General features: G+C 41.3%; 1 long non-coding RNA gene, 1 pseudogene and 1 gene segment (V, D, J or C); 1 reads left to right on the forward strand and 2 right to left on the reverse strand.

The window, feature by feature from the left end:
* Positions 1 to 2,143: 2,143 nt before the first annotated feature.
* On the reverse strand, positions 2,144 to 2,994 carry LOC114030859. The segment is given in 2 exon segments: positions 2,144 to 2,694; positions 2,856 to 2,994. Coding segments are annotated over 2 exon segments (585 nt in total).
* Positions 2,995 to 3,094: 100 nt separating this feature from the next.
* LOC114030860 lies at positions 3,095 to 4,939 on the forward strand. The gene is made up of 4 exons (XR_003567681.1): positions 3,095 to 3,186; positions 3,661 to 3,723; positions 4,554 to 4,774; positions 4,921 to 4,939. It is a non-coding gene; the product is annotated as an uncharacterized LOC114030860 (long non-coding RNA).
* Positions 4,940 to 16,520: 11,581 nt separating this feature from the next.
* LOC114030824 lies at positions 16,521 to 17,316 on the reverse strand (annotated as a pseudogene).
* Between the last annotated feature and the right edge of the window lie 273 nt (positions 17,317 to 17,589).

Consider the following 17,589-nt stretch of genomic DNA (forward strand, 5'->3'; position numbering starts at 1 on the left):
TTAATCCTGAGCCTTGCTTTTAACACCGAGTGACTACATGATTAGCTGTGAGATATGACTCATACCTGGAAAGAAACAGCTAAGGGAGTTTTCCCCTTCTGTTATGATATAGGATGTTTTTACAGCTATGTTCCTCTTTTTCCTTTTATAGCAAATTTCTATAATAGAGAAGTGTAGTAATACAATACTACATCTATTAAATAATAGGTTGATACTAGAGCAACTCTGAGTTACTGTAATAGGATGCAAGTATGAATATCTTATAATTTTATCCTATATTTGTGGTCAAATAATAATATAGGTATGATATCCTCCTAAGGGGGATATCATTACACAATGTAGTAAGACAAAGATATAAAGTGATCATTTTCTATTTAAATACAATAGTAAATTTGGAGAAATGCAACAGGATTAGCCCGTTTTCTCTAAGAACTCTATAGAGATGTCTATGATTACTCTTATTACGATTACTATTACTAGGATTAACTCTATATAGATGTCTACAACTCATCCCTCATGGAAATTCAAGCTATGAGCATGTTTTGGTGATAAGTTCTCAAAATTGGAATTTACACATAGATTGTATGGATAATGGAAAAGAAAGTGAAATCATTTTCCTATTATTGAAGTATCTGTTTGATAATTATAAAAGGTAGAAGAGCTCCTTTTATTGTTGGACCCTCCAATCTTTACAAGATTCTCCTATCAGGTACAGGAATTAGTTTCACTCAGGGCTGCTATTTGAATGGGTCCTGGCTGAGTTCTCTTGAAACAAGAGCTTTTTGTCTTTCAGGTCTATTGGATTTTGTGTTGCCTCTAAGTGTGTGTACATTCCCTATCCTGATGGTGAGTGGAATCATCTTTGCAGACATTTTTGTACATTTTTCCACATTTCCACTACAGGGTGAGATCCCTGCCTCCCATGGTAATCAGGCCAGGGTTGGATAAGCAGAGGATTTTGAGGGCACTTTTACTAGCCCTTTCCTCACACCAGGAAGTGAGCAGTGTGGTCCTTCACAGAGGCTGCTCAGATACCCAGGAGGCTGCTGAATCCCACTGCTGCTTCCAGTGAGAAATGACCCTATGGCCTGGGTCACCTGTGTGCAGGGTTGTGACTTCAGCTCCCAGTGTATCTGCACCTGCTGCTTGTCACTTGTCTGTCACTACAGTACTCTGAAATATGTAAAAATGGTAAAATGTATGGGTGACATCAACTGATTCATGTGTGAATTGGGTTTAAGTGCAGCACAAGTGCATGAAGTTGTCAGCCTCCTTCTCCCCTCCACAGGGATCACAGTCCAGTGGCAGGATAGTCAAGGTGATTGGTGATGGCTGGACATGCAGTGAGTGACCTTGGCTTGTTTGATGTTTAACCAAGCTCTAACCAGTCAGGCGACATAGGGAGATGTACTCCCAAAACAATTTGGGAGGGGAAGATCTCAGGGTTTCTGTCCAGAAAAATAGCAATTGCTTTGTACACTCCCTTTGAGCCACCAAATCCCTAACAATGACCCAGAGAGATTTGGGCTGGGACTTATTATTGGCCAATCAGTGACAGCCAGAGTTTGTGGATTGAAATCACAGAGAAGTCTCTCCAATTGAATCTGAATGGGTTTTTACCAAAGCCTGGTTTTCCAGAACTCAGTCTTAAGCAATTTATATTCCTATAGTCAGAGCCCCCAAATATAAGTGTATGATTCCCCATGGGGAGGAAGAGAGAAAGAAAGAAACTGAGGAAGAAAGGAAGGAATGAAGGAAAGAACATTGCCTAACTGCAGCTTGACATTTGGGATACCCAGCAAGGCAGCTACTCCTCTTCACGGATTGTTGCTCATTCTTTGTTCTTGAAGAGACTAATGACATCAGGAAGGTGATGTTTTGACTTGCAAGTGAATTGGATTTAAGTGTGGCAGGGCTAGGTAAAGTTACTAATCTCACTCTGTATTTCTGAGCCATCTCAGTCCAGTAGCAAAATATAGATCAGAATGACTGGAGATGGCCTCTGAGACCTGAGAAAGAGAAATGAAAAACTGAGACCTAGGGAAGACCTCTCTCTCACTGGATCCGTGACCATCACATTGTCTTCAACTATGAGGGCAGCATAAGAATGAGACCAGCTCCTGGAAGCAGCCCCCATGGGAAGGTTTGTGGTCCTTGGCTAAAGTATAGCAGGCAGAAGATTCTTTCTCTTCCTCCTTTTTCTCTCTCTTCTTAATTTTTCTACCTCAACCAGGGTCCCTGGGACAAATGATTCCTGCAGCAGGGCTAAATTAAGCCCAATTCTCCCCTGAGGGCAGTGGTTGGGCCAAGCCTGTGACTGGGGAAGCAGCTGCTCCCCTATGCTGAAGGGCTGAGCAGTCTGGAGAGGTTTTTGTTCAGGTCTGAAACACTGTGGGAGTGGATAACCACTATGTTGAAAACAGTAATAATCTGCCACATCCTCAGCCTGAACTGCACTGATGGTGAAGGTGAAATCTGTCCCAGAGCCACTGCCACTGAACCTGGCAGGGACCCCAGACTGCAGGGAGGAAGCATCATAGATCAGGAGCTTGGGGGCCTGTCCTGGTTTCTGCTGGAACCAGTTCATCCACTTGCTAATGCTGGAACTGGCCTTGCAGCTGATGGTGACTCTGTCTCCTGGAGCCACAGACAGGGAGGCTGGGGACTGGGTCAGTACAATGGCTGCCTGGGATTCTAATGGAGAAGAAGAAATATTTCAGTGAATGAAGAGTCCTGTGTAGAGATATTGAATGCAGGAGTACTTCCCTTACCCTCAGACTGTGTCAGAGATGCCCACTGGAAAACTCCTTCTGTCTCTAAAGTGATGCCAAACTATGGCTCATTGGAAGTCTTACCTTGAGGCCAGAGCAGTAGCAGCCAGAGGAGCAAGGACTGGGAGAGCATTGTGACCCTTGTAGAGCTGGAGGCAGAGAGCTCTGAGCTCAGAGGGAGACTGATGGGAGATATTTGTATCTCAGGGTGAGTTTGTGAAATTTCCCTTTGATATCACTATGCAAAACAGTGCTGGTCCTGCCTGAACTGAAGGACCCCATCAGTGGTTATGTGCAAATGGAGGGAGTGGCTCAATTGCATTTCCTTGGAGGTGTGACCTCATGTAGCCTTTTTTTAAATTCCCATATTAAATGCTTCTGCCCTAGACTGGACTCTGTGGTGGAGTTGGCTGTGGTAAGTGGTCAATTGTGACCATAAACTGGGGTTGGGTGGGGTGGCCTCTCTACCTTTCCAGGAGAGGTAAGATGGCCCTGGGTCTAGAGACCAAGAGTTGACAAGGGTCTTTGCAAAGAACAGAATTAAGAAAGAGAGGAAGGAGCTGAATTAGAAAGAAAACTAAGACTGAGGAACCAGCAATATTTAAGGACCCTTAGCTAAGGACACAGGCTTGGATGAAATGGAGATGGAGGGGACTTTGGAGATTCTCTGGTCCACCAGGTGGTATAGGGAGAATGTGTCCCTTGAGCTGTTGAAGAGAATGTATTATTCTCTTCTGTATTTCTGTTATGTCTTTCTAAAAGTTAAAAAAAAAGATTGCTGATTTCAACCTTTTATTTTTAAATGGGGAAACTGAGGCCAAAAGGAACAATATGGTTATTCAGGTGTCTTTTTCCTATTAAAGTCCATCATCTCCTTTCCTCCACTCAGAAAGTTTCCATGCCATTCACCAGTGGAATCAAGCCTGTGAGCACCTGTGGTATTTCCAGCCAGGTTAGTAGGGAGATCAAGTCACAAAACAATTTGGGAGGGGAAGACCCTCAGGGTTTCTGTCCAATACCGGAACAATTGCTCTTTATACTCACTCTGTGCTATCAAAACCTAAACAGTGAGCCAGAGAGGCTTGAGCAGGGACTTATTATTGACCAGTCAGTGAGAACCAGAGTGGTTTGTCTGTAAGTCATAGTGAAGTAGCTCCATTTGAATCTGAATGGGTTTTATCAAAACCTGGTTTTCTACAACTCATTCTCAAGCAATTTACATTCCTTTGGTCAGAGCACCCAAATGCAAGTGTATGATTCCCCATGGGGAGGAAGGGAGAAAGGGAGCAAGGGAGGAAGAAAAATTGAGGAAGGAAGGAAGGAAAGAAAGAGGGAGCATTGCCTAACTGGACCTGGGCAGCTACTCCTCTTCACAGATTATTGCTCATCCTTTGTTCTTGAAGAGATTAATTACATCAGGGAGATGATGTCTAAATTGCAAGTCCATTAGATTTAAGTGAGGTAGAGCTGTACAAAGTCACCAACCTCACTCTCTCCTGGAGAGCCATCTGAGTTCAGTGGTGAGACATAGATCAGGATGACTGGAGATGGACCCTGAGACCTGAGAAAGAGAAAAGAAAAACTGAAACCTGGGAAAGACCTCTCTTCCCACTTCTTCTGGGGCCATTGTGTGAGTCATCTTGACCTATGTCTTGCCATTGATCTCTGGTGACTCTGGAGGAGAGAGTGAGGCTGATGTCTTTGCACAGCTCTGCCTCACTTAAATCCAATTCACTTGCAAGTCAAGCTGTCTCCCTCCTGATGTCATTGGTCCTCTTCCAGAAAGAAGGATAAACCATGAACAACACCAACCAGCCCCCACCTTGGAATCTTTCCCTTTAAACAAAATCAACTGGAGCCAGGTTGGCCCGACATTCTTTGTTAGGATTCATGGCATGAAGGACCAAACAGCCAGAATGAAGTGGCTTTCCTTGTTCTGATTGTCCAAGGCATCTGGCACCTCATGACCACGCCTTGCTAGCTCCTCCCCTTCCTTCCTAAAGGTATGAAAATATTTTCATAGATCTCTAGTTTGGGAAATCCATTGTGATCTGCAATCATGGGACAACCTGCTGGGTGGCAGCTTTGCTACCCTATGACCTCAATTAAGACACTTTATTCTTTAACTTATGGCTTTAATTTATTTCAGGACTTATAGAGCACCGGCCCTGTATTCAGGAGGACCTGAGTTCAAATCCGGCCTCACACATATACCACTTACTAGCTGTGTGACCCTGGGCAATTCACTTAACCCCATTGCCTAGCCAAAACAAAAACAAACAGAAACAAAATTTATTTCAGGACTTGACACACCCTTGTGTGAGACCCACTTCAGCCCTTTATCACCTGAAGAAAGCCCAACATCTGGACTAGCCCATTGGAGTGGATGATTTGTGCCCTTATTATAATCTTTTGTGATGCTCTCTGAGTTACCCCAAGGTTCTCTGGCTACGTCAGCACTCAGAAGACCTGCTGAAACTGACTGGGAGCATTGTCCTGTTTATGACTGATAAAGGCCAGACATCTTGAACTGGACACTGTCTTGATCAATGGCATTTCTCTTACCATGTTGGTTTCTGGCCCTCTCTTGTTATGACACTCTCATATTTTATGACATCCCCTTGTTTATGGCTACAGAGCCCAGACATCCTGGGGACACTGTCTTGTTCTATGGAAACTCTCATTTTGGCTGACACAGGCATCCTGAGTCAAAAGGGAGGAGGGAGCAGATCCTTATATAATCCCCTTCAACTAACCTTTCTTTGAGCTCATTTCCAAATGAATTCCCTTGCATGGACATAAGCATGTCCACTGCTTTGAGAGAAACAAATATGCACATACCCCTAATTTTGTTTGTCTTTCTTAGAATGAACTCTTCAAGGTTGACACTGGTTAAGGATGACTTTTCAATACTCCCTCAACAAGGAATTTATTAAGTGATTCCTCAGTGCTGGCCATTATGGCTACATTGCATCTGGGTAATCAACATATTCATAACAAAACACCTGCAAAATAAATATGAGGTGATTTTGAGGTGGAAGGTGATGCCACTGCACTTGAGCTGAGATTTGAAAGAACCTATGAATTCTAAAAGGTAGAGGGGAAGTATTGCATTCTGGGCATGTGGGCTATCCAGTGTAAAGGCATGGAGATGGGAGATGGGCATGCTGAGTGTGTGGAAGAACAAGCAGGTAGGTAATTGTTATCTGTCCACTGAGGTGTCTTTGCCTTCTCATTTCCTGGAGCTATGGCATGCCTCAAGTGTTTGCTGAGATTAGATTTGGTGTATAGGAATCATCTCATTGTGTGGTACAGTGACTCTAACACAATTAAACTCAGAGACTTCTCAAGGAAACAAAAGTTACTCTTTATTACAGTCTCGCGAGAAGGGGCATCTACTCCTCCAGTACACTACCAGCAGGAGAGAGGTGAGGCACAAAGAACAAAGCAAGGTTATATATCTTAAGGCAAACAAGAAACTCCCACCCCACCACTATCCCTTACTCCCATTGGCTGGGAGGCAGGCTTACATTCTGGGCATGAAAATCTTTCCCATTCCCAAAGAACAAGGAAACAGGGTATACCCAATCCAAACATACATGTCCTTATTTAGTAAACCTAATGCTGACGTGGCAGTGGCAATCAGGAGGGAGTTTTTAGGTCCGAATTCCTATAGGTTTAGGTAACTTAAACTTATGGACTGTTCATTCTCTCAGAGCCTATCTCTAGTTTCGAGAAACTCTTCATCACCACCCTGAGAAGTCTTTACAGAGGTTATCTCATTCAGTCCCCCCTCTTATTTCATACTGTCTGAAGACTTCTCACACCATTGTTGATATAGTTCATCAACCAGCTTGCCACCTTGTTTTATACTATCATACCACACCCCTATTTTCATAGTCCTTGTTTCCCTATCATTATTCCCCAGATTTGCTGAAACTTGCTCCCTTAAAATCCTTAATTTAACAGATTCGGAATAAGCCACATCATTGTGGAAAGTCTCATTGGTACTTTCAATCATCATCTTTGTATTGCCAGAGCCTGCCCTCTGAACTCCCACTGTGGGTCCTACTGGGGTAATCTTTAGTGAGATTATCAATCGTTGTACTAGTCCCTTATTGCATGGAACTATACAATATCCTACAGCAGTTAGTATTCTAACCATCCCTTTAATTAATTATCTATCTCAGAGTTCTCTGCCAATTCCTCAGCTAAAAGTGGTTAAATCTTGCAATGCCTTAGTGATGGTTCTATCTGGGGCTGTGCTACTGGGCAACATTTCATCAGGGGATTTTGGGGACTTAAAATAATATGGGAGAAAGTGAATGATGCATTGACAAATTAAAATAAAAAGTGGGGCAGTCCCCTTGTTAAGTACAGATACAGAGACCCAAAAGTAACAATAAATTGTCTGTTTGAAGCTTCAGAAGTCTCTTCTCATACAGCTGTCTGACATTCTGGACATCATCTGGTGAAGTCCTCTGCTCCAAGTGCCATTCAAACAGTGTCCAGCAGACTCCCCTCCTGCAGAGATCCTCCTTCTTATGTCCTCTCTCTCCTACAAGATTGATCTTAATACAATTTTAAATTATCTTGCCAATAACCAGGGCAAATAATGAAAGTTAACTCAACCCCCATGTCTCCACTATTACAAGGTCAAAATTGGAACCTTGGCCAATTGTCATATTTTAAGAAACTCAAATTAGAAAAACTAGAACCTAGCCTTACACTCTGAATTACTTCTAGTTCCATACCTTGCATTGGTTCATTATTCATTCCTATTCATATTCCCCATCAGGAGGATGAGATTCCACTAAGGAATTAATAACACACTCCAATACGTGGTAGTTAATTTAAAGTCAGTACATATCAAATACTAAACTAAATACCCAACTTCTGGTCATGTCCAAATAAATAATCCTTAATTAAAATGGTTGCTTCTTTCAAGGCATTTACAAGATAAGTCACAAGCTATTCCTCTTTTAACATTAATTTGTAACAAATTGAGACAACTTTAACATTAACTAAGTATTAACTAAGTAACAGAATAATATCCTACTTCCACAATCTCTTGGCTAATTATCCCCTAATGATGGGGTATGGATCCAAGCTGAGACCTTTGCTCCTGGCCCCAGAGAGAATCTGGCTCCCATTTGTCTATGGGCCCCAGAAAACCCTTATACTTCACTTAACTGGCTTATATGGTTTATCTCCAACAAACTTCCCCCTTGACTGAAAGACGTGGGCTGAACTCCTTCTGGAGGAACGCTTGTGCTGTGACCCTGGAGTCCCAGCACCTCCAAACCTCCAGACCTCATCATAACCATTATGAGAAATTAAAGGATCCCGACTTATATAGGAATATATTAGTAACAGATGTCAAGACTGAATACTATTCTGAAATTCCAGGCCAAATAACTCAATCTTATACTTGCATCTTACTATAATAACCTCAGATGTTCCCGCATTAATCTATTGTTTAATAGATTCAATATTTATGCTTACAAACTTATGATTGTAGCAATTTGCCCTGAAAGAACATAATTAAAGTAAGGGAACAATGCTTCCCTAGATTCATGTCAACTCTAAGCAGAAGTTACATATATATGACCAACTGCATTCAGCTACACTTAAAGTCTGCCAGGTGTCATAGTGGGGAAATTGAGTCAGGAGAATCCTACCTCAGCCATGCAGAAAAGTCATTCTCCCGACCTTCCCATGAGAATACCCTCTTGCAGCTCATAGATGCAGCTCAAAAACCTCTTTGCAGGTTGCTGACATCATGGGTCAATAGCTCAATCAGCTTCTTGTTAATCATACCTGGAGTTAGACTCAGAATAATAGTTCATTAACAGTTTTCAATGTCTTAGATAGCAAATTCCCCTCATCAGAGCTTCAGGTGTGACTATATTTTCACATTAATTAGGGAACATCTCCAAAGTGAGCTCTAAGTAGTTTGCATAACTTCCTACACATATTCTGGTTCCTAAGAACATCCTGAGTAAAATCAGATTTCATAAACGTAAGAATGCTCTTGATGAGCTTTAACTGTTGACACAGGAAGGGGTATTAGCTCACTCAGGAAGAAAAGATCAGATCAGGTTTTTGGCCCTTATTTGGGCTCAATTGGTCTTAAATGACTATCACCATAAAATTCCTAGTTACCTAATTTCTTTAGTCCAGAGGTATCTGCAATGGGCCACTTAATCAGTAAGAGTTCCATCTCACAAAACTCCTGCACAGGATTGATAAAAATTGAGATTTTACAAAATCTCTTTCTTCGCATAATTACATAGTTTCTTTACTCACACAAAAATACTTCTACCAGTACTTCACTTAAACAATAACTCCAAACAGCTTAGTGAACAATTTTAAACTTCACAGCTGAGAGTCAAATAATCCCAGCTAAAACTTTCCCTTTAAACATAGACAAAACTTTGAAGTTCTCATTTCTTAAATTACAGTACTTAAAAGGAAATGTTACAAAATGGGATCATATAGAATGCCCCAACAGCTCCACTCATTTCTTTTTCTCTTTTCTCTGAAGGCACAATTCTTAATCTAACATTCCACATCATAAAATAAATTGCCCTTCCAACAACATAACTAATACAATTGCTTACCAGATTACATCATGTAAGAAAATTCAGAACCAATGTAAGCAGCATATTAAAAACTTGAAACAGACCCAATAAAAATCTTTCTTTCTTTCTGGACCCCTTCACCAGGTCCAACATTCTCCTGGGGCCACTCCCACCCCTCTAGACTGGCTTTTTTTTTATTATCTATTATTAGCCCATCATTGTCTTTTACTGGTCTGATAGCCTCGGGCTACATCCAGATTCCCTATTCAACCTCAATGCCACACCCAATCTAGGCACTTGGTGGAAGGTAGCCTAGAGCCTGGCCCATATGGCCCATCCCCCAACAAACCTGGTCTTTAGCCTGAAGAAGTCCTGGATAGAAAAATATATATATTTAAATTTCTAATTGAGGCCCTGATATGAGAGAATACCTCATTAATTCCAAATACATATCAATAAGGTTTTCACAATAAAATGTTTGTACCACAGGGCATACATTATAAAATTATTTCCACAATTGCAATAAACTTTGAAACGTCGCATTATCAACTTAGATGGATGTACTTCTAAGTCACTTTGTACAGGAAATCATTCATCTCATCATTAATATGTTGAGACTATAACTTTAAACCACCATACATTTTTATAATAGTCAAGATTTTAAATAAAATCTGTTATCATAGTCTCATAACCAAATACACCTCACTAGGCATTTAACAGTTTTCAAATTATCTCATCTTTATCACTAAAAGACCCACTGCAGGTCAAAAGTTACCTTAACACCATTTCTACCTCATAATAGTCCCTCAGATTTTACAATCTAAGAGTTTTAGAAATACAATACAATTTAGAAATACAGCAATAACTTAAACAATAAACTTCAGATGACATCAATTGCATTTTCATATTATCACATATAGAAATGATCACTCCTATTACTCTTATTACACTTTTTAATGTTTTAACATTAACTAATAATGCTACATCTCATAACAACCATTGTTATTTTTTTTATAGAACAGTAAACTTAAATCCAATCAGATCTGAATTTATAATCACTAATGATAAACATTTAAAAACATTTTTGTTTTAAATCCAATACTCTTGGCCCTTTAAAAGGAAATATTTTCCACAAGTTTACGTATTCCCTTAAAAAGACACATGGTGACAATTGCTGCTCTAAATTTTCCTTTTCTTTCTTGTCTTTCCCTTCACATTCAAAAACTTGGCCAGAGTTAGAATGTAAAGAGAAAGAGAGAATTTTTTTTTCCCAAGGAATTTTCCAAAAGCTTCCAACCCTTTTTATTCTCAAACCCTCTGTTCACACTGTTCATGTAAATAGCTTATATTTTTCTTTCTACCCCGACCTCCTTTCATTCCTCCATGCTTAAACTTTCTTGCCTTTCCTTCTGATGGACTTTGACCAAAGTCCCTTTAAAACTGCACATATCTTATTTCTTTCTAATTCTGACCTGACACTTTGAAGATCCTTCTCGACTTGCCTTTTACCAATCATATAACCTAAATAATAAAGTATTCATCTCTCTTCCTCTCTCCCATCTACCCACTCCTCTGAGGCTGCTGTAATTAGGGAGGGAGAGGGGGAGAGAAAGAAAGAAAACATTTTTTTCCAAGCAATAAATCCAGCTACAGCTCTTAGAAGCTACGCTGGCTGGCTAGGGTTTTTTTTTTTTTTTTTTTTACAACTTACAGGGTTTCAGATTACACAGACACTTACATAGACAAATGACAGACAGAAACAAAGTCATGAAACAAATCCTGTTTATATTTTCTTGTCCTTTTGTGTTTTGATAGTGCACTTAATTACTCAATCTGTTCCCTATATTTTTGGTAATTCATCTCAATCACTAAACCCAGCCCTTAAGGGGCTATCTTCCAGAATATCAAATGGCAGCTTCTGACCTGCTATTTTAGACTTTTCCTTGCCCATGATTCTCCTACTAATGAGCAACACACAAAGGAATTTGGTTGGGAGAGATTGCTCTCATCCCTGAGTCAGAGACTGACTCAACAATTACAATTATTCACCAAAAGAGGTTGCCCTCTCTCCACAGTCACCCGGGTGCTCACTCGATGTCGCCAGAAATTTGGCTGGGAAGAGTCACCTCAAAACCCCAAGTCAGGGACTCAGCAATTGGTGAATTTAGTCGAGGGTTTTCACCTTCTCTCCAGGTCAGAGACCTACTAATAAGGACACATGAAAGCTGCTTACCTCCAGGCTGTACATGTACAACTTATGTGACTGATCCAATGCACCTTAATCACTGCCTGTGGCTGACTTCACAAAATCTGTTGCTGTCCTGAATTTAACATTCTTACACTTTTGCTTCCCAAGATCTCTCTTCGAGTTCTCACCCAAGCAGAGCAAAAGCACCCTAAGTCTGGCCTGAGGACTGTTGGAGAAATCTCTGGTGGCGCGCCGACCCCAGGGTCCAGATTTAGGGATTTCGCTCACAAGCGGGCAAAATCTTGGTGGAACCCCCAAAGCTGTGGGGTACAGTGACTCTAACACAATTAAACTCAGAGACTTCTCAAGGAAACAAAAGTTACTCTTTATTACAATCTTGCAAGAAGGGGCGTCTACTCCTCTAGTACACTACCCGCAGGAGAGAGGCCAGGCACAAAGGACAAAGCAAGGTAGTATATCTTAAGGCAAACAAGAAACTCCCACCCCACCACTATGCCTTACTCCCGTTGTCTGGGAGGTGGGCTTACATTCTAGGCATGAAAATCTTTCCTATTCCCAAAGAACAAGGAAACAGGGTATAGCCAATCCAAATATATATGCCCTTATTTAGTATACCTAATGCTGACTTGGCAGTGGCAAACAGGAGGGGGTTTAGGCCTGAATTCCTATAGGTTTAGGTAATTTAAACTTATGGCCTGTTCATTCTCTCAGAGCTTATCTTTAGTTTCAAGACAGTCTTTTCATCACCACCCTGAGAAATCTTCACAGAGGTTATATCTCATTCATCATGCATAGCTGGAATGTGGAGAGAATCTTAAAAAGCTTTGCTTCTCCCTCTTTCTAGATGAAAGGTCTTTGTGCAACTGAAAATCAACAGCTTTTCTGTGTTCCCTACCAGGTAAAAGGTTATCATCCTGATATAGACACCTAAGAATGAAAGATTTCCATCCTTTTAGCAGGAAGTCGGTTAACATGAGCTGTGTCCTTTTCTTCCAATTCTTACCCTGTGATCTGTGCCCCTTACTTCATCCTTGGAACCTTTGATAACCATCCCAGGGTCTTCCTAGCCTGCTTTTGTTTCCTAAAGAGAAGAATCTAGGACTCAACTCTGGAGTATTTGTCCCTTCTCAGCACTTTTCCATTCATTTCCTGGTGAACAGGGCTTTCTATTTCCAAGTCAGCCCTGATGTCCCTCTTGAAAAGCAAAGAAACATCAGGGTTATGGGCAGAAGAAGTCCCAAGAACTATTTACGAGAGTGAGTCAAAAACAGACAGAGAAAGGTCATTGTCAGTCCCAAGCCTCCCCAGCTCCTTTCTAGGTCCTGTGCTTTCATGTCAACAAATCATTCTTCTGACATAGTTCCCCTCTAAGCTGAGAGGAAGAACTATTCCTTCCTTGTATCCATTCTTTACATTTCATTCTTTCTCATTCCACCCCCTCCCCAATCTCCATTTCCTAAGCCTTAAGCCCTCCCTTTTCAAGGTTTCCTTCCCTTATGTTTTTGGTATAGACAAGGCTGACCAGCATTTAAGAAAACAGCAACTTTGCCTGATGCTGTGGTCTGTTTAATCTAGGTTCTACTTTGGGGATTCCTTTTCCTGCTAATCTAGATAATTTGCTCTGTCTATATTCCTTTATGTGCTATCTCCACAATTATATTGTAAGCTCCTTGAGTGAAGGACCTATCTTTTGCCTCTTTTTGTATTCCCAGTGCTTAGCACAGTGCTTGGTGCCTAGTAGGTACTTAATAAATATTTTTTGACTGATTGATTGATAAACCTTATGAACATATTATCTCTACCTGCCCTCTGTTTTTCCCAGTCCCTTTACCCTCTTGAAATGCAACAATCTGCCCTCTCTTCCCATTGTTCTGTGACTCAGTGGCAATCTTTGAGTTCATCACAGACTTGTGTGAGTATAGCAAAAACTTCAGTGTAAAAGGCATTTGCCAATTTACAATGTCCTTTCCATTCTTTAAGGAGGGTGATGTAGATGTTATGATTATTCTCATTTGGGGCAGGTGGTAGACCAGTGGATAGAGAGGTAGACCTGGAATCAGGAAGACTTGATTTCACATCTAATCTCCAATATTACTCTCATCACCCTGGGGCAATTCACTTGACCTCTATTTACCTCAGTTCTCTCATCTATAAAGTGGGGATAACTGCAGAGTTATGGTGGCAATCAAAGGAGATAATAGTTGTAAAGTGCTTAGCACAGTGCCTGGCACATAGTAAGTGCTATATAAATGCTTTTGCCTCATCTTATAGATGAGGAATGTGAAGTTTTGACTTATTCATGGCCACCTGACCCCAAAATGACATGGGCTTCAAATACTGTCTTTTGATGTCTTAAGTCCAGTGCTATGATTGTTAAACCATTCTGCCTCTCTTCTACCTAGGAAGGCAGTGTTGCCTAGTGGCTAGAATATTGCTTTTGGAGTCAGGAAGGCCTGAGTTCAAATCTTGCCCTTGACTTAAACATTTCAATTAATTTTTTGGTTTTTGTGTCATCTTTATTTATGAATTTCCCTCCCCCTTTCCAGAAAGCCACCTTTTGTAATGAAAAATTAAAAAAATAAGAAAAGTGAAAAATATGTCAATTGGTTCTGACAGTATATACAATATTCCACAGCCATCATCCCCCACCTCCTCAAAGAAGGAAAAGAGGTGTATTTCCTCTGCTGCTCTTCAGGGGGAAGTTTGATCATAAGAGTTACACCACATTCAGTTTCACTGTTTTATTCTTAATATTTACATTGTTAATCATTCTGCGTATAGCTTTCTGAGTTCTTACTTACTTTACCTAAGTTCACATGTCTTCCCATATTTCTCTGAAATCTTCATATCCCTCATTTATTATGATGCAATAATATTCCATTCCATTTATGTGCCATATTTGTTTAGCTCTAATTAGGCAGCTGGCTGGTACAGTGGGTAGAGTGCAAGTTGTGTGGCCCTGGGAAAATCACTTCTCTTTTCCACATCTGAATTTTTTCATCTGTAAAATGAGGATAATAATAGCACGCATGCTGTTGTGAGAATCCAATCAGATAATATATATAAAGTGTTTAGCAAACCTTAAAGTACTTATAATTCTTTATTGTTCAGTCTTTTCCATTGTGTCCAACTCTTTAAACCCCATTTGGGGTTTTCTTGGCAAAGATACAGGAGTAGTTTGCCATTTCTTTCTCCAGCTCATTTTACAGCTGAGGAAACTGAGGCAAACAGGGTTAAGTGACTTGCCCACGGTCACAGAGCAAGTAGGTATCTGAGGCAGAATTTGAAGTCGAGTCTTCCTGACTTGAGACCCAGTGTTCTATCCACTGCACCACTTAGTTGCCTTAAATTTTTTGTTTCTGTGAAGCCCAGCTTCAGTGGAAAGTGCATTGTTGTTTAGTTGTTTCAGTCATGTCTGACTCTTCAGGACCCCATTTGAGGTTTTCTTAACCAAGATCTTGGAATGGTTTACCATTTCCTTCTCCAGATAATTTTTCTAGATAAGGATACAGAGGCTAAGAGAGTGAAGTGACATGCTCAGGGTCACTAGTAAGTGTCTGAAGCCACCTTTGAACTCAGGAAGATGAGTCTTCCTGACTTCAGGCTGGACATTCTATCCAATTCACCCCCTAAACAAGTAGACTTTTCAGGATACTGTCTCCCTGTCCCTCCCTCAATCTTCATTCTTACAGTTCAGGCTTTCCTTAATCTCTTTTAGTTTTTATTGCATTAATATATATTTATGGAATAAAACAAGTATTTCTACAATGTAATACAATAAAAAGATGATTATACTTAAAACTACAAATCTGTGTGCAACTTGCTATTCCTATCAAATATACAACAAAGTTATCATGTAAATTTCTTTTCTCCTCCCTTTTTTCTGTCCTTTCTCCCTTATATTTCTTTTCATTTACATTTTCCTTAGAAGCCTTATGGAAGTTAAGGATGTTTATCCCCAATGCTGATGGTCCAGTTCTCTGGGAAGATGAACAAGTGACTACCAAGGGGTGGCAAGGACAGGAGTTCTAGTCTTACCTGAAAGTTGCATTCCCTGAGTGAGAAGAGAGACTGGATCCATCCTATAGATGAGGTTGCCTCAAGAACTTTAGGGACTGTTCCATCCAAGACGTCTATCCTGGCTGGGGAAAAACAAGCAGAGCTGTGAGTCCAGGCCCATTCCCCTGGATCATTTACAGTTTCCTCTCATTTTTTAAAAAAATTATTTATTTTTTGTTTTCAACATTTATTTCCATAAAATTTTGAGTTTTGAGTTTTTTCCTCCTCCTATTTCTCCTCTCCCCCCCTCCCCTGCCCCGAGAGCCAATATAGGCTCTGCATATACATTCACATTAAGCATAATTTCCCTTTAGTCATGATGTAAAGCATAATTACAACTAATGGGAGGAACCACCAGAATGAAGCAATAAAGCAAAACAACAATGGAAATGGAGCACAAATGCTTCCATCTGCATTCAGACGCTATAATTCTTTCTCTGGATGGGGATAGCAATTTCCATCATGAGTCTTTTGGAGTTTTCTTAGATCCTTGCATTGCTGAGAAGAGCCAAGCCTATCAAAGTCAGTCATAGCACAATGTGACTGTAACTGTGTACAAAGATCTTCTGGTTCTGTTCATTTCACTCTGCATCAGTTCATGGAAGTCTTTCCAAGTTTTTTTGAATTCTGCCTGTTCATCATTTCTTATCGCACAATAGTATTCCATTACGTTCATACACCACAACTTGTTTAGCCATTCCCCAATTGATATGCTTCCTCAATATCCTCTTAAACACCATCTCAGTGTTTTGTTTGGGATAGGGAACAGAGGGCAGAGTAATGAATGAGAACAGCTCCTGGGAGCAGCCCCCATGGCAAGGTTTGTGGTCCTTGGCTAAAGCACAGCAGGCAGAAGATTCTTTCTCTTCCTCCTTTTTCTCTCTCTTCTTAATCTTTCTACCTCAACCAGGGTCCCTGGGACAAATGGCTCCTGCAGCAGGGCTGAATTGGGCCCAATTCTCCCCTGAGGGCAGTGGTTGCCCCAAGCCTGTGACTCTGGGGAAGCAGCTGCTCCCCTATGCTGAAGGGCTGAGCAGTCTGGAGAGGTTTTTGTTCAGGGCTGAAACACTGTGGGAATGGAACACTACTATGTTGTAACCAGTAATAATCTGCCACACCCTCAGCCTGAACTGCACTGATGGTCAGGGTGAAATCTGTCCCAAAGCCACTGCCACTGAACCTGGTAGGGACCCCAGACTGCAGGGTGGAAGCAACATAAATCAGGAGTTTGGGAGCCTGTCCTGGTTTCTCCTGGAATCGGTTCATTGCATTGCCAATGTTCGACTGGTCTTATGGATGATGGTGACTCTATCTCCTGGAGCCACAGACAGGGCATCTGGGGACTGGGTCAGCTGAATGGCTGCCTGGGATTCTGGGTGGGAAAAAGAGAAGGAGAAAGAGATTTCAGTGAATGAAGAATCCTGTGTAGAGACAGTGAATGGAGGAGTAGTTCCCTTACCCTCAGGCTGTGTCAGAGATGCCCACTGGAAAACTCATTCTGTCTCTAAAGTGATGCCAACCTATGGCTCATTCGAAGTCTTACCTTGAGGCCAAAGCAGTGGCAGCCAGAGGAGCAAGGACTGGGAGAGCATTGTGAACCTTGCAGAGCTGGAGGCAGAGAGCTCTGAGCTCAGAGGGAGACTGATGGGAGGTATTTGTATCTCAGGCTGAGTTTGTGAAATGTCCTTTGGATATCACCATGCAAAACAGTGCTGCTCCTGCCTGAAATGAAGGACCCCAGGAGTGGTGGTGTGCAAATGGAGGGAGTGGCCCAATTGTATTTCCTTGAAGGCATGACCTTCTGAGGCTTCTTTTTTATTGCTATGTTAAATGCAACTGGCCTAGGCTGGACAGGGTGGTGGCTGTGGCAGGTTACCAATTGTGATTACAAACTGGGGTTGTGTGTGGTGACCTCTCTACCTTCCCAGGAGAGATCAGATGGCCCTGAGTCTAGAGACCAAGAGTT

Source organism: Vombatus ursinus, unplaced genomic scaffold (assembly GCF_900497805.2).
Source record: "Vombatus ursinus unplaced genomic scaffold, bare-nosed wombat genome assembly UNPS02015016.1, whole genome shotgun sequence".
In the NCBI taxonomy this organism is placed as follows: domain Eukaryota; kingdom Metazoa; phylum Chordata; class Mammalia; order Diprotodontia; family Vombatidae; genus Vombatus; species Vombatus ursinus.